This window comes from Topomyia yanbarensis, chromosome 2 (genome assembly GCF_030247195.1).
Source record: "Topomyia yanbarensis strain Yona2022 chromosome 2, ASM3024719v1, whole genome shotgun sequence".
NCBI classification, from domain to species: domain Eukaryota; kingdom Metazoa; phylum Arthropoda; class Insecta; order Diptera; family Culicidae; genus Topomyia; species Topomyia yanbarensis.
Genome location: NC_080671.1, coordinates 141190676 through 141213983, shown reverse-complemented (window position 1 = coordinate 141213983; position 23308 = coordinate 141190676). Strand labels below are relative to the sequence as shown.

At 38.1% G+C, this 23308-nt stretch overlaps 1 protein-coding gene across 2 annotated transcripts in view; it reads left to right on the top strand.

The window, feature by feature from the left end:
- LOC131681574 (protein phosphatase 1L) overlaps window positions 1-20298 on the top strand; it is a 111187-nt gene extending 90889 nt beyond the window's left edge. The window contains exons 2-5 of one of the 2 annotated variants that reach the window (XM_058962428.1): window positions 2662-2845; window positions 17702-18338; window positions 18686-19002; window positions 19066-20298. In XM_058962428.1, coding sequence (XP_058818411.1) covers window positions 2662-2845; window positions 17702-18338; window positions 18686-19002; window positions 19066-19282 — 1355 coding nt within the window. In that variant the 3' untranslated portion in view covers window positions 19283-20298. Of the gene's footprint in view, window positions 1-1645; window positions 2846-17701; window positions 18339-18685; window positions 19003-19065 lie in introns of those variants that run through there. The other variant, XM_058962426.1, reaches the window with a different exon arrangement.
- Window positions 20299-23308: the final 3010 nt, after the last annotated feature.

Below are 23308 nucleotides of genomic sequence, written 5' to 3'. Positions count from 1 at the left end.
CAACTAGCAGCGCGTAATACGGTGATCAATCGGTCTAATCATGAAATTGGCAGATTGTGGAAAACCAATCATCAGCGATGTTAGATTTAGACGAAACCAATGAGCCGGCTGAGTTGCCACCGATTTCGTTTATTAACGTTGCAGCTGCCATCAGCCATTATGCCAAGAGGTTATTTTTATCGCATTTTTCGTTATGTTAGATGGTAAATTTTACTACAAATGTTATTCAAAAAACGCGCATAGTTTAACAAACTTTGCTATGATATTACATTGTCAGAAGATTGCATGCCTTTCCGAATTTACACCGAGTTTCATTGCTTTATTACTGGTCATATCGTACGTGATGAATTCAGGTAAGAGCAGAGGCTCGAATCCCCAAATTCTGGTTCTAATTAGTATTCGTATTAGTAGTTTTTGATAAATGCCGATTGAAGCATCGATCGCTGGTCAATCTGGAGAAAATAAAATAATGAGAAAAGATCTTTAAAAATTTCAAAATTTCATTCTTGTAGTTCAGGTCAGGTCAAAATGAGCTTACGTTTGATGATATTGAGAGCCGCTGTAATGGAACTATGCCGATTTTCCAGGTTTATTGTCCGAGCCAGCAGCTCCTTGATTGGCGCCTCCAGCTCCTGCTCGTCACATTTTTAGACCAAAAGCACATCGTATACTTTCGCAATCAGTGCTCTGATCGGTTCGGAGATTTCCTTCAGCGAAGATATCAACGAATGGAGAAATTCGTTTTCTATAGCCAACACCCAGAATACTGTTGACCAAATCGAACGAACAGGTTAGCTCGGTCTCGGTATTACATTCAACTATGCCCTTGAAGCACAGAAGCACAATCCATTTAGGTTCATGAGTAGTTGAGAAAGGATTTTTGGACCGTTCCTTCTCTGTCGGTTCTTGTTTACAGTTGTCAAAAGATAGAATTGACTCATAATTGGGATGTTCTTTCTTAGAAACTCCATAAAAATAGGTAGTAATCCTTTCCTTCAACTGAGCACTTTCTCGACAGATAATCAGCAGCAAATACCTCGACGGAACAGAATAATCTTAAAAACGCATTTGAATAAGGGACGAACCGTCCTCTGTCAGTCATAACGGTGTCCTTTTCCGCCTTGGGCAGTATGGTTTCACCAATAACCTTCGTTTGTTCCCTCCAGTCGAAAACCGCCTAAGCCAAGCCTAACTTCCCTTAACAATGATTCGTCTAAAGATGATCTCGATAATAAACGACTTCTCCATTGAAACTATACCCGTGCTCTTCAACTGGGTTTGTTAAGATCACAAATTTTGACGTTTAACTTTTCAGACGAGAACAAAAATCAACGCCTACCGTGTTGTGAAAAATGAGACTGACGGAACGGGTTGTCGAAATTGACACGACAGTTGATTTGTCAAAATTTACATTGGACGGACCACTTGTCAAATTGGAGTGCGCATTTGAGAACGCAGCCACTAACAAAAAGCTGAATAAGGTTTTCTATCCATTCATACCACCCTATAGTCACAACCAAATAATTAGTTTTTCGCCCGCTTTTCCCTGATCGTTGCAGCCCTGATGTAAACTGCGACGCAACTTTTGACGTTTGCTAACAAAATGCTGAGCGAGAAGCGAAAACAAGAGCCGCAGAGCGAGAGCGAGAGTGTAAACATCTGTCATTTATACAGATGCCATCACATTTACGGTCGGATTGCGATGTAGTAATAATTTTGTAGTGAAGAACAAGATAATAGTTATTTATTCGGTATTTCGTAGTTAGTGCCTCAGTTCAGCTAATTCAACAGATTGTGGAATTTATCAGCGATAGCATTTATGACCAAGGTGAATGCAGTGAACAACAAAAAAGTGGTGGCGCTCTTCCGTGTTGCATTTTCCTGAGTCGGGTGGATTGCAAGTGAATTATTTATTTACAAAGTAAATGCTACAAAAAATGGTACCTCACTCATGAGTGCAACCTATTTGCGTTTTAACTGCGAAGAAGCGGATTTCATAGTGCCCCCTGCGTCACAATCGAACACCCGTGCTTTGGTTCCGAATAAGGAAGTGCGGACCAAAGCTGTCGTGTCGTCTCGGTAATCCACAGAGACGACTTCTATTTTCGAAAAGCGAAAAATTTAGTTCACATACCTACCTACTGATTGCGAACTCACACACATCGCGAGCTGCTTCAACTTGGTCTATGCCCTCTTTGCGTAGCTTAGTGTGTTGTGGTTTTCTTTCAATCACGGGGGTAAAACACTTGAACCAGCTGTGAGTATTTTCCCTACAACTCACTTGTGCTCACGAGCCACTTGGTCTGTTAGCCCCGTTTGCTTAGTTTTCCGGCGCGTAAAACCCGCTGAACTGATTGTGTACGGTAAACAAAGGAGCTTCCTTGTTTTCGGAGATTAATATTGCTTTGGCTGCGCTAGAGCAAGAGGCAATCGTCGGTGAATGAGGTACCTCAGTGGGAATGGAAGACGAGCTGGAAGATAAGATTCTCTATCAGACGTTCTTCAAATCGCACATGAAGCTCCTTTCCAAGTTCGCAGTCGGCGTATCGCCGCTCAACAGCTCGGTCGGCTACGTCTGGAAGGTGATGCGAGTGTATCTGCTCAAGCCGGAGGTTCTGATTGCCGGTCTGTTGATTTTCGTGTTTGTGCTCTATCTTCAAGCGAGCGAGGTATGGAGCCGGGGCTTTATCGGGAAGATCAGCAGCAGCTTCGGCCTAACCAGGGGTACCCGGGCCGGAAAGCTAGCCCTGCTGACGTCCGCAGCGGAGAAGCACAGCTGGGAGGAAAAACGGGGCTCGAGCGCTGTGTACGCGGTGCAAGGACGACGGCCACGCATGGAAGATAGGTAAGTGGAAATCGCTCTTTTCTTTTTTGTGACTATTGTTCTATCCCATATGTTGCGAATTTTATCGGAAACTCACTGAGCACGTACTAAACTGCCCATAAAAGCATGAGTCCCCTTATAAATTTTTGTTGAAAATGAGTTATCTGTTTGATTATATTCTGTATCACCACTGAATCACAATGCACGAATAAGATTACCAGGTTTGCTTAGAAAATATAAAAAATACCAAAACATGATTGTCCCATCCATAGGGCTCAATGAAAATGTAAATCTTGAGGAGCGATTTTCTTGGCTTGCTGTTGTTCAATATGGGACTCATACTTTTATGGGCAGTAAAGGTATTGAAATAAATATACAAGTTATCGTAGGTTAATAAATCCTAATATGAATGGTATTTTCCGGAGAAACTTCATGTACTAGTGATAAGTAAACTTAAAGTTTTTATGCCATAGTTAATTTGTTTCAGTTTTTGGATACAAACACGATTTTACAAACCATTTTTTAAAAGGTGAAATGAAAAATCGTAGCAATGTGAAAACGTTGGAATAGGGGATATTCTTTTATTCCAATGATAACGACAATAATATATGATGACAAAGGTATGTAAATATCAGTTCACGACGAAAGATATTCTATTTATAACTATCCATACACATATCGATTCAAGTAGCAGCGCGGTATTTTTTTGTTGATATAGAAATAATGCCGAAGAACATAACACAAAAGGGGAATTCCGGTGACACAATGAGTTAGGTGACGTTTAATAGTAGCACGCGACACTGACGGTGATGGGTTCAAATTTAGTTCATGGGATAAAAATGAAAATTTTGTCGAAACACAATATTTAGATGAACAGCAAGTCCAATTAGGAATCAGTCAATGTCAACATGAACTGAAGGAGCCGAACTAGGATGGAGTTCTATAACATAGGTAGCACAGAAGCAATCTGGATCTGAGGATGACAACTAATAAATATATACTTGGCATTGAAATGTATGTCGTTGGATGGGCATGCAGCTTGGTTTACTTTCTCTTATAGTAATTGCTCGGCCGCATTTACAATTACCTTTCAACTGCTAGATCAATGCTAGACAAAATCGCCGCCTTTGGATAACTACTGGAAATATAGGGGAGAGTTTTGTAGCGATGCTGTAACAAACGAAAGGCAAGGTTCTCAGTGCTCAAAGGCACTATTGAAAATTTTTCTCAGAGTAGATGCAAGGCCAACCAGACCTTTTATTGCTTTTGAATGCTCGCTAATTCAACGTCACCTAGTTTCAAATGTAGCAGATAATGTAAAATGCTGGCACTAATCGATTTTTAAATTGTGGAATTTCAACCAAGTTTTAGCCGCTTAAATCAGGGAACAAGACTTGGAAAAGTACGTGTCCACTTTGTATTTAAAACAAACAGTAAGAAGCAATCAATTTTATGATCATATTATTCTCCGATAAGGATTGTTTGTTAAGAGAGTTGTCTGCTTCCGACCCGAGTTCCGTTCACATTTTACGATCGATTGCGAAAAAGCTACACTGATAAAAAATTTAACTGTCTTTTATCTACTAATTTATCTTTATCTACTAATTTTATACATTGTTTTTGTAGCAGCACATAAATATTATCTGTCGCAGATAAATATCATTTATATATTGCACAGTTCCCACCAAATCGTACTGCACAGTATGAAAGTGTGACGAATCAAAAGTGTGATCAAAAGTACAACACCTCGGACCTGACAAATCATTGGCATAGAAAAGTGTCAAAAACAAACTTCTTCTTACTTTTATTAGCTGGAAGGTTAGCATGGCTGCCAGTACATCCCAATTTTCACAATAAATTTGATGGAAAAAGATAATTTTTTGTCGTTTTCATATCATTTCATTTGGCAACCGTGAAAAAAGTGTGATAGCGAAGTGCATCAAAAATCCAACTTTCAAACACAAAAACACGCAATATTTGCGGCATATCAAAATAAGCTTCAAATATTAATTTTGACAAGAAAAACACTACAGAATCAATGCAGTCTTTTCCAGGATGCTTTTCAATAGTGGCTGTGTAAGGGTTAGAATAGAATAGAATCTGTCGCAGATAAATATCTTGTAAAAACTATTGAAATTCATGTGGCGTACATCAAAATTGGCAGTTTGATGTATAGAAACTCTTTTCATACAATATTCCACCTCAGATAAATTTGCGCTACTAACACAATTTATATTTTTGCACATTTTTGCGCCGGTCTAAACTTATTAACTGACATTTTTTAATTTAATATTATTGCATTTTCTGAAACATTTTCGCCATTCTGTTAATACATTGCAAGCAAATTTCGTGTAGGTTCTTATGATTTTTTTTTAGTTCGTTTTGGTAGCTACCGCATAGGTTTGTGGCCTAAACCTGCTACCAGAATCTGGTGTCCAAAGAAAATCAAATGATGTATCTCTGTTCACTTGCAGAATAGTTCAATAACAGATGTTTAGTATGTGTATGTATTCTAGTAGAATGTGTCAATGAAAAGGTGTTATGGCAACTGTCCCATTTTCCTTGAGCTTTTTCTCTTATGTACTCTTCAAGCACGAAGGTGTGTTCCGCCTCTAGATTTTAGATCATCAGAAAGCTTTTGCAGTAAACTTCATGGAATTTTTACAAGCAGATTCCTTCGGCATATCGCTCTAAAAAAATTAATTATTAGATTCACGGTCCGCGCGCGATCATTCAAGTGCATGCACGCAAGCACACTCGACGAAAACATTAACATACAATCGCTCGAGCCCTTTGCGATCATCCACGTACACTAACATCAGCGATCTCGTAAACCGGATAACACACCCCGGTGACTAAGTGAACGATTTCGCAAACTCAGGAGTTCACCCACCAACGCCCATGTTCGCGCCAGTTACGTCCGTAAGTCCCTCTCCTCGGCCCTAGTAGCATAGGTCCAATGCCTTCAGATGGGCCAAACAAAAAAAAAATGACGCTCATATCAACTAAACAATACGCTCCAAGGCGACATTGCTGGGAACTCCAGTGGTATGTGAGCACTCACTCTGTTCTAGCATCTGAATCGTACACTGAAAATAAGGTAACAGATTCACGATCCGCGCAATAATCCAGAAAACGAAGTCACATACATGCGATAAAAACGTTAACATACAAATACTGCAGCCCTTCGCGATCATCCACGCAACTAATACCTACCGTAAACCGGGGTGACTTTGATCATCGGGGTGACTTTGATCACTCGAAACTTTTTTCGTAGATCGCTTATTACACCAGAATAGTCTACCGAATCATTTTAGGTTGAAATGATTTTTACTCTAAACTTATGAAATACTGGTTTGTTATACTTTTTGAGTATTTTGTTCGGTTTTTGGGTACAAAAACTACAAAAAACCGAAATTTGACTTTACCTTATTTTTACGAAGTTTCATAAGGTATATATTTTTTATAAAACAAACAAATCTCAGATTTGAGCAAGAGTAATAAATTACGAGCGAGATTTTATTTTCCTTTAGAGTGGGATATACCAAATTTACTTTTAAGAGTTTGTTTATTTTGAATACAATTTTTTGTGAAACTAGTTGGGAATTATTTCAATTTTTTAAGCTAAAGCTCGCAACTTTTTTATTGTTCAATATTCCAACGTGTTAAAATGGATGAAACATTTTGTACATTGATAAAGCACTGAAATAAAACAATTTTAGCAGTTTTAAAGGTTTTCAGAATCTTTTATTCTAGTTGGACACAAATTATACGAATTTTGGTTACTCGAATTTTACAGTACATTGAATACTTTGTATAATACCAATTAACATCTATTTAACAATGAGTATCTTTCCAGAATTAGTTTAAACAAACATTTGAATGAAAAACATTGACATCAATAACTTAATGTGGGTGAACATGCAGGTTATCAAAGTCACCCCGGAATACGAAAACGGACATCAACTTGAAATCATTTTTGGAAAAATAGCTATAAGCGGACAATTTTAAGTAAAACCATCTAATCTTGTTCTCCTTACATCAGTACATGGTTTAAAAATATTAAACTTGAAAAAAATGTGTTGCGTGTAAAAATATGCAATGATTACTTCGAAAAGTGATCAATGTCACCCCGGTTTACGGTACATAATTTATACACGTGAAATTACATACACGTTGGCATACGCGACATACAAACGCACACGCTATCAGACACGTTAACATATCTGAATCGATTGTATAACATTCCCCCGAAAACCATTCCCCAGAAGAAAAAATACCGAAGCTTTTTCCCCAGAAACACATATTCCAGAAAGTACTAATTCCCAGAAAACTGTTCCGCAGAAAGTACCAAAACCCAGAAAATTATTTTACCGAAAAATTTTTTCTTCTATTTTCTCAATAAACAATTCGTTACATTTAGATCATGTGTACTTAAATACTTGTTATAAGTTTGCTATTCACAGTATTTTTTTAATATTTACGCATTGTGCTTAAATTTAAACGCATTAAAAAAGATGGAAAGATCTACGGGTGATGATTATATGTAAAATGAAAGCTTTCGATTCCTATTTGATAGAAAAATATTATAATTGGTTTTGAACTAATTTTTGCCTTTAAAACCGCTTGCTCCGCATGTAGCAATAGTGGCGCAATTGCTAATTCCGGTTCCTATAGATGCAAAACCCATTGATTACTTTTGGAGCATGCAACTCTAGGTACATTTGGCCCACTATAGCTGCCAAGGAGCTCAAAAATCAAGGAAAACTCACTATTTCAGTTGTTTTAGCAAATTTCTATAATAAAACTTGTGTTGCGAGTTTAGTGCGAACTACAAAGCAAAAAATAATTAACGGCGGTTGGCATTTAAATCAACCTTTTAGCTTACTACTGCAACTAGTAGTACACCGCGGCTATTGGAGCACCCACCCTATTGTTTGTTAAATATTCAACAATCGTCGATTTTCGATATTTGCGGCATCGCGCCGCGGAGATATCCCAAAACTCTATAATACATTTGAGTTGCAAAGATATGTAATATTACCTTGCCGTTGCCAATTACCTAATAGGACATCTCAAATCTCTATCGCTTTTCTTGCCATTGTCGGTTTATGATTGACCACAAAGCTTTGGATACCTAGAGCTAAAAACTAAAAGCTAAATTTTTTTTTCGATTTCTTGGTACAATGGCAAGCGACCTAGGATTTTATGAAATGGTGCACTTGTTAATGAAAAAGCGCTGTAAAAGTCTTTAAATTCGACGCAATTTAAAAAAAAAACTATGTGATAAAAATATAAAATCCTACGTACGTCGCTGCAGATAGCAATTCTGAATACACTGTGCAAATTTCAAAACGATCCAAAAAGAGTTGTTTGACTTACATTTCCGACCAGCTAAAAAGAAGTTTCGAAAAAAAACGCGTTTAAAGTTTTCAGTGCGCTCGGGGTATACATAAGAGGCGCTTCGGCGACATGTCATTTTCAAAACTATTTAAGCACATTTTCAGCCATTGATTTTTTTTTTGATTTTTTGAAAATTCTGGTAATGTAACCCCTTAATAACTCGATATTTTCAACAACAGAGTACTTAGCATAGATCAATAACAACGTTTTCTAGCTTAATAGTACTTCATTGATTGCATAGTTTCAATTTAATAAAAACTGTTGCATATGGACAGTTTTTAGAAGAAATGAAACATTTTTTTGGTAATCTTTCGAATTTCACTTTTGAATACGAAAACCCCATTAGCCGAAACTTTACTCCCATGTAATTTAAACATCAATGTCACAAATGACGTTTCAAGGTCGCAGAGATGTTTGTTTTCGTCGTTTAAAGTTAAATTGAAAAGCCGAAACATGTATCTTCAAAATAAAAAAAACAAGATCCATTCAGTAGATCTTTCGCAAATTATTCCCAGAAAACACCTCAATTTTAGGCCTCGAGAATAGAGGACCCCCTTGAAATTTCTATGGTACATGATGCAACAAACATCGAAGAATGTTTGTTGCAAAAAATCTGTAATATGATAGTTCGAATATGTTTTTCCTATTTTAGCCGACTTTTTGCTCCAGTTATTCCATAGTGTGCTGGAAAGAATGAATCAACCCCTATGTTTTAGAAAACCGGTCAGACGAGTGGATAACAAGTTTCATTCCGATGGCTATTTGGCATACATATTCAAAGAGTTGCTCATGTTTAAAAGAAGGAGTCATCCCCTATGTTCGAATAAACCGAGCATACGTGTTGATCACAGGTCATGCCCTTATTGATTCATCTGCTACATAAATTGCCATCCACGGGTCGATCGGAACATTGAGCATTGAATGAACGTTCCTGCCCTTAGTACACATGCTCCTTCCAGATAAATCAGAATTTAACTACAACAAAGCTCTAGAACTGATAAAAACCATAGCAGCCAACAACAATATTATAATTAATCCGTCGATTGTATTGACAGGTTTTGAAACCGCTGAGATAAACGCTATAGCAAGGATTGTTCCCAATTCTTTGCGATATGGTTGCTTTTTCCACCTACGAAAAATTGGTGGAAACGGATCCAAAAATTGGGATTATCTGGAATTTATATGAAAAGCGTGCAAATGCAGATCTCTTTTAGACAAACCCAGGCCTTGCACTTTTTGGAGCCTTAAGATGTGCCTAAAGGCTTGGGTATTGTCCGTGCTTCAGCTCCGGAATAAATGTCCCCGTACTTCTATTACATAAAAAATACGTTTTGGGGAAGCGAAGGGTTGGAAAACACTGCGCTCAGGCACAGGCCAGATTTTCCCCTGAATTATGGACCATGCGATACAACACCCTCAATGACATACCCAGAACCTCAAACGCAATAGAAGGGTATCACAACCAATTAAATGCACTCTTCAAAGGTACCAGTGACCTTAAACTTTATGGGGGGGGTGGGTTTAGCGTAGTTAGTAAATCGATTGCCTTGTACGCAGCGCACCTGGGTTCGAGTCCCGACCCCGCACATAGGGTTAGAAATTTTTCATAAGAGATTTTTCTAACCCGAAGAGGCGAATGACCTTAAGGTTAAAACCTCTATAATCGAAATAAAAAAACTATGCGGTTGTGAAAGGATTCAAAGAGGAAGAGCAGTCCACGTCGGCGGAATATATGCGATATCTGGCAGGCAGGAGAGACAAAAAATTAAAAGAAGTTCTAATTGCCGACCAGGAAGATGGTACAACATTAAAAGATACCATTTTATCAATAGTTCTTATATTACAAAACCAAACCTGAATATTAATACTAATAAATAAGTCATCTTCAGCTAAAATACCTCAATTTCTGGGAAATGTTTTTTTCTGGGGTATGAACTTCTGGGTATTTGTTTATTCTTGGTAACGGTTTTCTGGGCAAAAAATACTTTCTGGGAAAAGGTTTTCTGGTGATTGGTACATTCGACGGAATGGTTTTCTGGAGAATGGTTCTTTCTGGGGAAAAAACTTCGGTGTTTTAGTTTCTGGGGAATGGTTTTCGGGGGAAAGTCGTACAACCATCTGAATCGTACAATGAATATCACATTCAGAATTACGTCTCGTCTGCAATTGTAATGAGTGACGGGGAGTCAATTAGTGCCGAAGAAAAAACAAAAAATAGTGGGTTACGAATGAGTAGACTTTTTTTCAAAGTATCATGATAATTGTGTTTCTTGTAAATTTTGTAAGCCTTTTGCTTTAGATTTTTCAAATTATTGATTTTTGGACGAAATCATGTCGATATTTTCGTGAGTGGAACTTCCTCCAGCAGTATTAGCCACAAAATATTACAAAAGATTTACATTTGATTCTTTAAAAGGGGTTTCCAATTTGCGTTGTTTAATATATATTTAATAGGAGACGGGCATAGCGTAGTTGATAAATCGATTGCCTTGTACGCAGCTCACCTGGGTTCGATTTCAAGCCCTGCCTATATGATTATTTCTTTATTTAGCTTCTTGAAAGAAAATTTCATATGTTGATTTGCAAGCTAGATCCGGTGGAAAATATATTGAGACAAAAATGTGGAATGACTTTCGAAGAAGTTGTGATTCGTTATGCGTAACAATATTATCTAAAACTATTGTACTATTACCAGTTATGTTATGTTTGTCCAGGTCCACTTCTGGAAAGGGTGTTAAAATTGACGAAAACACGAATGTTCACAAAAGCAAAATGAATAATGAAGTTGATTGTTGTTGAGTCCATTGTAGTTGTAGTAACTGCATGTGAGAATGTAGCTGCAGTTACGGATATTGTTTTTGTTATTTATGTTGTTGTTTCTTTATTCGTTGTGGTTATTGTTTCTCTTGTTGTTTCCATTGAAGATTTTGGTCGTGTTATTCGGCTTCTTACTAATTGTTGCGGCTATTGCCCTTACTTTGTCTAAAATAGCGCTGGTTTGTGATTTTATTTCATCAAAAGCGTCATGGACAGAAAATGACTGGTTACCGTTATGTTCATTACTTTGAGACGCCATATCAATGGTTATGATGCTCAAATTTTGAGCTTCGTTACATATTTTATTTAGCTTACGAGTCAGTACAATGGTAAGATCCATCACGTACTTCTCAATGTGCTTCCTTGTGGATTGCATAGATATATTAAATAATGAGGTCGCTTGGTTTTTCAAAACAATGAACTCAAAATCGACGATTTTGTCGGTCGTCGAACCCACTCGTGCAATGCCAAAAAGAAAAAAAAAACAAAAAAGGGCGATTCAGAAACGTTGCATTAAATTTGCTGTGGTCTGTTTCAAGATGAAGAGAAAGAAGGGTGGGAACATTTAACACTTTTGATGGTATTAGTTTTAAACTTGTAAAATTATACATGGCGTCCGGGCCACTTGAAGTAAACATAAATTTCCGGACGAGCATCTTACGATACGAACACTTACGGAATACTTTTTATTTCGAAACTACTGATAAAAATATTTATGACCGAACCGATACAAAACTTATGGCAACAGGAAGGCCCACTACGTCATTTGTTTATGCATTTTTTTAATCCTCTTGTTTTTTCGGCTTCATCGAAGAAAAATGACAACCGCATTCACACATAGAAAAAAAATGTGTCCAACTGTATCCGTCTTGGGTCTATTTATCAAATTGCGTTTGTCGAATGAATTTAAAAATGAAAACGGGTAATCTAAAAAATGCCATTATGTTATGGGGTATCGATGGCGTGTGTGCCATTGTGTTTTCCCACACGACGTACATTTATTAGCTTATCAAAAACAAAAACGCAAACAACCTGCTGATTGCAATCAAGACTTGATTGATAGGTTATTCACTGCATTGAGTGAAAAGATAAGTGTGCCACATAGTTTTAAAATATGAGTGGCAGGCTCACGCCAACACTGTATCAGCAGAAAATGATAAATTTGAGAAAGAAATGCTTCAAGATTTAATGGAATTGATGTGATTTGCTAACGGTACAATATATTTTGTAGCTTATCTCATAAACGCATTTTAAAGAAGATCTCTGCAGGACTTTGTGAGTCCGAATCGTAGTTTGATTTATGAAATGTATAGTTTTTATAATTAGGTACTAATGACTATTTTAATTGGCTGGTCGAGCTGGTTAGGATATTCTGGAGTAAAATCTTCACCCTAATTTAATTCACAGGACACGTTACGTTAGTTTGTATGTGTAGGTATGAAATTTTTTAAAACTAGGGTGGCCATATCAAGCGAGTAAAAACCAGGACAGGTACCTTTTTCAAATGTCTTCACATTTTATAAAAAAATGTCTTCACTTGCCTTCAACGGCCAGGATTCTGAATCGGTTAGTGATTTTCAGCCAGAATTCTGTCATAAATCAGTCAGACATCCGAATAAATTTGTCTTCAAAATGAAAAACACGTCTTCACAACATTTGAAATATCTTCAAAATGAAGACAAATCTTCAAATCTGGCATCACGGATTCCAACGCAGCTTGATAAGTCTATAAGCATCATCTCTGACTTAACCCAGTAAAAGGATAGGGATGAAGGTGGTTGGAAAGCAGGTATGGTGCGATTAATAGAATTTTCTAAAATGATTTTGATTTTAATTTTACGTAAAAAAATATTCGGCAACATGTCTATAACGTCAGCTGCACTCGAAACACCCAAAATCGCATATAGCTTAATGTACAGTGAAGGCCTAATTTATTCTACCCCCGATTTGGTCCGCTTCGTGGGAAAATTGGTCTGCTGGTCTCTAGCAGATGAATGAAGCCAAATTCGAGTATATTTTTGTTACGGACGCATGTAGGAGTTTCCCTATTTCTAGACCTTTTATTCAAAACGACATATCTACAATGAGTGACTCTCTTTGTTTACTTTCTCTTCTGTTAATAATTCGGTCACTTTAACATTTATCCCTGAACTCTTTGCATAATATGCTAGTCAAAACCACCGTCTTTCGATCAGTACTATAAAATAAGTGAAAAGATCTATAGTGACGCCATAAAAATCGAAAGAGAAAGTAAACAAAGAGAGTCACTCATTGTAGATATGTCTTTTTGAAAAAACGCTCAAGATTTGCCCCCGAAAAAAGGGAATGTTCTTTCTAGGTTTCATCGAACGGAGAGCCTCTGTGCGAAACGATAAAGTAATGCTCGGTGGACAAAGTATCAATATTCCCAAGTGTACACTGAATGGCAGCAAGTTCTGCGACGTAAACTAAAGCAGGATCATTACTAACGGATCCAAAAAATCACTTCGACTAAGCAGGTCCCAAAATCGATTTGTCTGTCGTAGGACGCCAGCAGCACTTATAGACTCATTGTATGGGTCGAGTGCATGCAAAACAAAGTAGCGAACACAGAAAAACCCGTACTCCATTACCTACAATATCGTTGTTTGATAACGCCTGATCAGGTTTCCGGGGTGGGAACCCCATCATGTTGAAAGTTGGTTCTTTGTTGACACTTCTGTATCAGATATCTGTTGAGAGCAACATACAATTTAACCGTAGCGATGTCGAGCAGAGGAACAAGTCTAGGGCGTTCGGGCGCGCTGGGAAATCAAGAACCCGTATCATATCATTGTCCCTCCTTTTTCTACTACTTCTAGACGCAGCAGCCGATGTTGTCTACTGAGGTTCATCCGAGTTGCCTTCCGCAGGAGTCATCCACATAGATCCCACCACATTTCCCACAACGACCCGATAGGTGGCTGTGTGTCCCAATTGTTTGCAAATAATGCAGTTTATGAGTCTGAGTTGACGTATGTCCTCTTCCCTTCGGCTGCGATTAATACTGAATACAATCGTTTGCAGTCCAGTATCTTCACTGGCTGAAGTACAGGGTCTTTAAAAACAAGGCAACCTCGTGTGTCAGCAGAACTTTTCAACTCAAATCGGTGACGGTCCCTTTGAATCTCGAAGAGTGTTACGGCTAGGTGAAGGTCTTTCGTGCCTGCTGTTCAACGTTGCGTTAGAAGGTGTAATAAGGAGAGCGGGGATAAACATGAGTGGCACGATCTTCTGGAAGTCCGTCCAGCTTTTTGGCTTCGCCGACGACATTGACATAATGGCACGGAACTTTCTTTGAAGCTATGTCGGAAACGTACATCAGACTGAAAGCTGAAGCCAGCAGGATTGGACTTGCCATCAACGTTTCGAAGACAAAATACATGAGAGGAAGAGGTTCTATAGACGACAATGTGAACCTCCCATTCCGAGTTCGGATTGACGGTGATGAAATCGAGATGGTAGAATTAGTGTATTTGGACTCAGTGCTAACCGCCGACAATGATACCAGCAGAGAAATTCAGAGACGGATCTTGGCGCGAAATCGTGCCTATTTTGGACTCCAGAGGACGCTCCGGTCGAACAAAATTCGCCACCGCACGATGTTGATTATCTACAAGACGCTAATTAGACCGGTGGTCACCTACGGCCACGAGACCTGGACTATGCTCGTGGATGACCAACGCGCCCTTGGAGTTTTCGAACGAAAGGTGTTGCGTACCATCTATGGTGGTGTGCAGATGGAAGACGGAACGTGGCGCAGGCGAATGAACCATGAGTTGCGTCAGCTGCTGGAAGATAGTTCGCATACCGCAAAATAGGACGTTTGCGGTGGGCTGGACACGTCGTAAGAATGTCGGACAACCAGGGATGTTATGCACCTCAGAGCAAATAAACAGAAGAATAACAAAAGCTCTTTGCACTTTTCATGCGAACCATCGCTCTTCTCTTTCACAATAAATCTCTTCACTACGAAGTGTGTTGCTCCCACACGTGTATTCTACTCCATGGCTACACGCCACAAAGAGTAGAAATAAAGAGGCTTTTTAGTGTGCATGTTGATCCCACGCGCACGTAAGTAGAGAAGGCAACTGCTGCTACTCTATTTTTAATCGGTGTATTTCGCTCTTTGTTGCACATTGTGTGAGCAAATAACTAGCCTGCGGACGACGAATCGATGAAGGTGGTTCTTGAGGGCGCCCCTTTGGACCACCTGCGGACTCTTCGAAGACTGCGAGGCTGGCAACAAGCAACAATGGACCGAGTGGAGTGGGGACGGCTTTGCATACAGTAAGAGACAACAAGGCTCTAGCCTGAACGGTACGGTAAGACGGTGACGACCCCACTTATTTCAACTTGGTTTGTTGGAACATATACGCTGTACTTATTCGTAAAAGGTCCGTAGCCAGCAATATCATTTGCCCGCTTCAAACTATTTACTACCACCCAAAGTTCATCAGGGCGAATTTTCGATATCTTTCGCACACGGATATCACTCCATCAGAACTCGAGAAATTTGCAATAGATTCAAGCATATTTTGTCTTTTGCCCGGAAAAAGATCACGAAAGATCCAGTGGAACAGGATGGGTAAAATTTCAATCGTGGAGTCAATTTTAATTCGTCATCCATCTTATCTTGAGGAGACCCATTGTCGAGGGAAGTCATTTTTGCACGGGCCTCTTGCCCAGTGTATGTTGGTAAGAGAGACAAGAATACTAGAAGTGATATAATAGCGATACTTCTCATGGATAACGGTATTCAGACCGCTCACAAGAAACGAAACATTTCCGCTGCTCTGCTGGCCGATTAGTGGTTTAAGCGCACACATAAAAAAGGAAAAAAAGGCTGAATACTCGAAAAGGGGGAGAAAGTAAAAGGTAACCTTGAAAGCGGATTAGCATTATTCTTTATAGATTACACTGCATGGACAGTAAAGATCGACTTATCTTTCCGAGAGTCACCGTACGAATGGTTAAGAATGTGTTATGAAGTTATGTCTAGGGACTAAAGAATTATATTGTAGCAGTGATAGTTTATTAAAAGGAAGTTATTTTTTTACTGTCACTGATTTTGCCATTTTTCCATCCTAAAATACACAATGGGGCTGATAAAAACAGATCATCACTCTATACAGTATGTGTGTAGAAGAATAAACTAACATTGCTAAAATATAATTGTGTAAAATAGTAAAAATAAACAAAACGTGTTCATACTATTTACTCTATTGGAGAAATAATTATTGTATAACCTTGTCCAATAAACGCTCCATTGTCGGACTTCTTTTCCACGGAATGGGCGTTTTAAATAAAATCACTTCGCAGTTTTAACACGGTGCTACACTAATTTTGAACTTTTCAAGTAACGTACTATAGGTATCTTGATCTTGTCAAATTATGTAAAAGACCGTCACTGCAGTTGGAAATTATGCCAGATTTCCGTTATATCAAGCCAAAATGTTCAGCAGAAATCAAAACTTCAAGTTTATAATTTCTCACGAATGTCCCATGCAAAGTGCTTAGAGTTCTAAGGTAATTCGTCGTTGGCAGTAACTAGGCGAGGAATGAGGTAGCGTGCAGCAGGCTGCGGGGAAGAAAAATTACAGCGAACAATTTTGTTTACATACAGAAATCTAAGCAAACATAAAAGTAGATGCGTATTTGTATATTAACATAACTTGTAAACAAAGTTGTTAGCTGTCGTTGCTAAAACCAACATGGCTGATGGGTGTTTTTAAGGATAGTATCAACTAAGAATAAACGCTCCTTAGTCCCATACAAGGAGCTTTTATTCTCAGGTGATACGATGCTCGAAATCGCCGATCAGCCATGTTGATTCTAGAAACGACAGCTAACAACATTGTTTACTACATCCCCATGCATGTTTGCTTGGACTTTAGTATGTAAACAAAGTTGTTCGCCGTCATTTTTCTACTCCGCAGCTTGCTGCACGCTTACCTCACTCCTCACCTAGTTACTGCCAAAGAGGAATCACCTTATAACTCTAAGCACCTTGGTCCCATGTTCTCTCGCAAACAAAACAAAACCTTGAAATAAAGTCAAATTCTCAAAAAGCATGGACTGCTAAGAGTGAACGTGAAAGGTTTTCTATGAATAAACGAGCATAGCAACACTAATGCCATTTTTATAAATTTCTGTTATGCCAAATGACCTTTTGTGTAATAATTTTGCAAAATTATGCCAATTGTCCGTTATGGAAAATGATCATTTTTGAGAAGATAAAAATAGTTATGCCAAATGACGCGCAATGTGAGCACTTCTCAAACTTATGGCAAATGTACATTATACTAAGTTTCCATTATATCCGTTCCTGTCGATAAATGGCAAAACGCCTTGTACCACGTTGCATAAACAAATCAACCGAATTCAAATATCACAAAGTCATGTCGTTTCGATGGTCGCTCGACCTTAACGCGACGTTTTTAGTTCTTGGTTCCAATATCGTGGCAGCGTAGCAGATACCTGGAAAATGTCTAGCCATCCTACAGTAATTCACAATTTTATGATCTTTTGACATACTGATTACAATTGAACTGCTTTATTTGCATCCACTTCAATCTGCCTGCTTCCACTAAGTATCCCGTTCATTCCGGTCTAACGTTGCATTTTCTTTACTTGCAGATTCGTAATAGACGAAAATCTGAACGAAACCGGCATATCATTGTACGCGATATTCGACGGGCACGGCGGTGAATATGCAGCCGATTTTGCCAAGGCTGTTCTGGTGAAAAACTTGAACTTTAAATTAACCCAGTCATGCAGTATTGCATCAGGCAAATCAACACCTCCGGTAGACTCTATGGCAGAAGAGCCGAGGATTATCAAACGCAAAGATTGCGAGGATGACGAAGAGATAGAAGTCAACGAGCGCCACAAGCTTAACTCGGGGCCAGGAACTAGCGGCTCATTGACGCAAAGAAGACAGAGTTTTCGTAAATCCAAGACTGAGGACATCATCGACAAAACCAGTGGCAGCAGTAATGGAAACGATAATAGCAATAGTAACAATAACGCCAACAGTGCGAATCAAAAGCTGGAGACGGATCTGCTCAATAAGTATATGGGAAATGCGTCTCCAGTGCGATTGCTAACGAAGGAGAACCTACTTAACGGGACGACGGGGCAAGCTTCTAATCCTAAACCAAAAACATACGAAGCCAAGTGCTACGTTCAGAATGGCAGTATTAACTACGGCAAGATTATCACAGATGAGGTGCTCGCCGCGGACTACGATCTGGTGGAAATGGCGAAAAAAATAGTAAGTGATCATTTTAAATAGTCCATAAATACTAGCAGGTTACCCCAAACATTTAAATCTTACTATCACTACTCGTTGATTTGATTTTATATCGGCAAATACGTGTATTTCAATTACGACTTGCGATTGTCATCAGAATCGTGATTGAAACACACGAAACTGTCTATACCGATGACGAGAAGTAACAGTGAAATTGATTTTTTGGGGATAAAAACAAACAAGTCAAGCATTATCTACATATTACAAAGCAATTATAAGCTTGTTCAATTAAAGGTAAGCCTCTATTCCAATCTCGTTTGTAATGTTACATTACAATAAATCCAACTACTGGTATCATTTTTCTACAGTCAAACTTCGCCGGTACCACGGCATTGATTGCGGTGATGCACAACACTAAGCTGATCGTAGCGAACGTGGGAGACTCTCGCGGCGTTATGTGTGACCTCAAGGGAAACGCCATTCCCCTCTCGTTCGATCATAAGCCCCAACAGGTTCGTGAGCAGAAGCGAATCGCCGACGCTGGAGGTTTCATCTCATTCAAGGGTGTCTGGAGAGTAGCGGGAATACTTGCCACATCTAGGGCCCTCGGAGATTATCCTCTGAAGGAAAAGAATCTTGTGATAGCCGAGCCGGATATATTGTCCTTTGATCTGGTGTATCATCGGTAAGTGATAGTGTAATTTTCATTTTGGATAGAAACGAATATTTATTTTGTTTTTCTCAATAGACCAATGTTTCTGATTTTGGCCACCGATGGCCTGTGGGATACTTTTACCAACGAGGAAGCCGTGGCGTTCATCCGGGAACGTATTGAAGAACCTCACTTCGGCGCTAAAAGCATCACGCTGCAGGCATACAACCGTGGCTCGGTCGATAACATTACGGTGTTGGTGATAGTTTTCAAAAATGGTCGATACGAAATCGGTTCCTCTAACGGTAACTGAGTCCCATGTTGTTTGAACAGAATCTGTACCATAATCGAATACCGATTAAAAACAGTGACACATTTATTTTATTAGACAAACGCTAATCAGATTTCATCTTTTTGGAAAAAACGCTGAATAGAGAATGGCTAACACTAGGAATTTTCTTGACTTGATAACGTGTGCTGTGTTTAGAGGACTTATACGATCTCCCCACGTCGCCCTCCCAGAACAGGAGAGCAATCAAAACGAAGTGCTTCGAAAGAGCAGTCAGGATGGTGCATCACATAATCTGTCCCAAGAGTTGCGTTTATTGTGTTTCTGTTTAATTGATAGTTTATAGTTTTATCCCAGTTAGTTCGATAGTTGATGCACCCTAATATCTTAGATTGCCTAAAATCACCATCCACTGATAGCACCTACACGAGCTGATGTACTGGCGGTCATTTAATATTTATATTCTGATTTCATTCGTAACTCTCTATGACCTTAAAACTGATTTCTTGGCCGTACTCAGAACAACATCGTATGATATATGCTATATTTGTGCCTAAGTAGACCCTGAAAATCGGAAATAATATACGGTATGACTGGTGCCAAAATTTGCGCGAGTGCTCAACACGTTGAATAATTTAAGATAAAAAATGGATGGCTACACTGCCCATAATCGCAAGTCAACCCCATGTTCCACGGAATTCTCTATCTTCATTGGACTGACTTGCGATTATAAGCAGTACACTTCCACTTCTAATTCGAGTGAGAAACACCTTATAGTTATATTACTTGACCTACTAGACACATGAACTAAGTTTACTGAGACACATGCTTAAATGAAACAAAATACAAACGCAGTCGTATAATAGTAGAAGAAAAATCAGTTTCTAAATGGCTTATTGAATCCCAATAATAATAATATCTTCACTGGAAAATGACTGCACGATTTAATAAAATATTAAAATTTATTAAACTTTCGATTTGTATTATAGATCAAAAATTTTGTAAAAGAAATTGTGATGAATAAATTATTATAAATACAAGTAGAATTTTGGGTTATTCGTCTTTATTGGACCGTTGACATTATAGATGATTGCTAGTGCTGGCAGGACCTCTTGTCACTACATAGACTCTCCAACAGACAGTCGTCAGTGTGTCAGACGCCTTCGCAGGTAGTGGTGACCGGAGATGACGCCGAAGCTGTCATCGATAGTCGGTGTGTGATAAAGCGAGCGCAAGCAAGCAACGAAAGCTGATGGAAGCATTTTATATTTGTTAATTTAATAAAGTATTTTATATATTCATCATTATTAGCGTCTAGCCATAATTACACCGCTCCAACAACGTTGGCTCCAATATCACAACAGTGGCGACGAGTTGGTTGTAAAGTTCGTGCCGGGAATCATCCAGATAGTGAGCAGTTTAACAAATCAGTCAAGAGCGGAAAATTTTGCACATGGCAACCAACGGAGGAGTTCCTGTACCAGGTGGTGGGAACCAGCAGCCGGCAGTGATGGCATTTCACCCTAGTGATGCACCGGCGCGTAAGTGTGATGCCTACACAGAGGATACAATGATCACACACCACAGAAAAAAGCAGAACGCTCTTTCTTTCGGAGCTGTATAGACCGATTTCAAGTGTGCGCTGGTGTTGAGGTAGTTGGGTGCGAGATAACCGTGCTCTCTGGCTCTTTAAATTCTCTGTGGTGCGCTCAGATAAAGTCACCACCGCGCGCGCCCCAGAGTCGCTGTGGTGTATTCACTGGAGTGGTTTCACTGGCGTGTATTCACTGGCGTGTGATCTTTGGTTTATTTTCGTCTTACAAGCAGCATTGCGACTGAGATTAATTTGATTTGCACAGGTTGTTGCGATTGATTTGATTTACACAGGTGTTGTGTGGATGGTGGTAGCTTATTTCAAGCTTATATTATTTTCTACTGAAGATTTCATACAAGTTGCTTGGTAAAGCGAACGAGTTTATAAAGTATTGTTACACTACCTGCAAAACTAAAAGTACTCAGTCCTCGGACCAATTTGGGAAAACTTTTTACGTATCATCGTATAGAGAGTTTTATAATGACCAGAGGCACCTGATATGCAAACTCGTGTTATAAGTATTAATAGTTTTATTATAACTTAATCCTACAAGTTTAAAATTAGGTATACGCTTGTGACGATAATTAATTTACATACAACATCACAATTGAGCGTACACCCGTTATTCATTTTTTTATTTGTCTATTATTTTGCGTGGAAATAGTTTAAACAGCAGGCGAAAGCGAATGTTTCAAGAGCATGGGAGCTAGGACCGCTAGATTCTGCGCGTCAATGAGCGAAATAAATTGGCTCAGTTTCGGGGTCAAGAAAAAAGGTCACTAGTGTTCACGCTTATTTTAAATGAACAATGAATCTTGTGTTCCATAAAAGTATGTTATAAATGGGTCAGCAGCAACAATGTTTATTGTACGTGTTCTAGATTTTTGCGTCAGTTAGTATTTTAGACCGTAATTATAATGCACGGATTCATTGCACGTAATATCAACAGCAAAACAAAGTATTAGGTATCTGGTAGTATCTGTCGGAATCTCTGTCAATCTCTATGAAATTTTCGTATTTTCAAGTAACAAGTAAGGTGTTTCCTCAAGTTTAAACAAGCGATTTTTGTGTGATAAATTATTCCTCATTATAACTTTCTTGAATGAGGTGTTTTATCAAAAAGGTAGTGTTGGGAAAATATCAAAATATCAATGTTCACAACAGAATCTTTTCATCGCCGATTTTCTAATAAAAAGTTCACTGATATAAAATATCGCTACGGAAAAAAATCGTCAGTGAGCTTCAAGAGTGCCGATGTTTGGGAACATTATTCGATTCAAGCAAATATCGGAAGAAGAAAAGATCGCTTGCGAACTTTTATATCAACGAAAATATAGAAAAAAGTTCGCCTTATGAAAACATCTTGCACGATCTTCGAACAGGGGATTTCCGAGGGATTTTCAAAGATTCCAAAAACCTTTAGATTAACATGATATAAAAAACTACGTTCTATAATATTACGGCGACAGCTCAATAGGAGAAAGCGTCAGGCTACTTCAGTGTCAACGAAGCTTTCTTCAGAAGCCATCGTGTAAAAAAAAACATCAATCGACAGAATTAAAATGGGAAAGAATTAAAATGGTGCTTGAATGGTATGTTGTCAAAATATATATATATATATATATATATATATATATATATATATATATATATATATATATATATATATATATATATATATATATATATATATATATATATATATATATATATATATATATATATATATATATATATATATATATATATATATATATATATATATATATATATATATATATATATATATATATATATATATATATATATATATATATATATATATATATATATATATATATATATATATATATATGTGGAAAAAGACAAATTCTGGTATGGTGGCCGGTTCTTAACAAAACGGTGTTTGTATGACCGAGTATGAAAGTTATATATAGTTGAGCTAATGTATCTATAGTTGCATGTCCCATAGGAGCCGTAATTAGCAATGGCTATATTAATGATACATGGTAGTGGTAATGGTACAAGAAGTTTCACATACATAAATTGGTTAATAAACAATCTTAACATTTTTTATCATTTTTGGGATTAAATGCTTTCGTTTAATATATTGAAATCGCCCATAGAACTTCATCGATTTTTTAGCAGAATTTTCACTCAAATATTCTAGTTCTTTGCACACATACCAAAGATACGTTGAATGATTTCCCATATTTGCAATTAAAATTCTAGGGCAGTTCATAAGACACGTAGAACAACTTTCAACATTCTGCTTTTATTGCACTATATTATTAGTCTAACTAATGCTATCGTTGTAATGCAGTACAAGTGTAGATTTTCAAAAAAATTATATTAGAATTAGAACGAAATATTTTTTTTGCATCGCTATGTCGCTCGAGAATAGCCAAAAAAGCGTAAAATATTTGGCTTTTACTGACCCAAGCATGACTAAAATG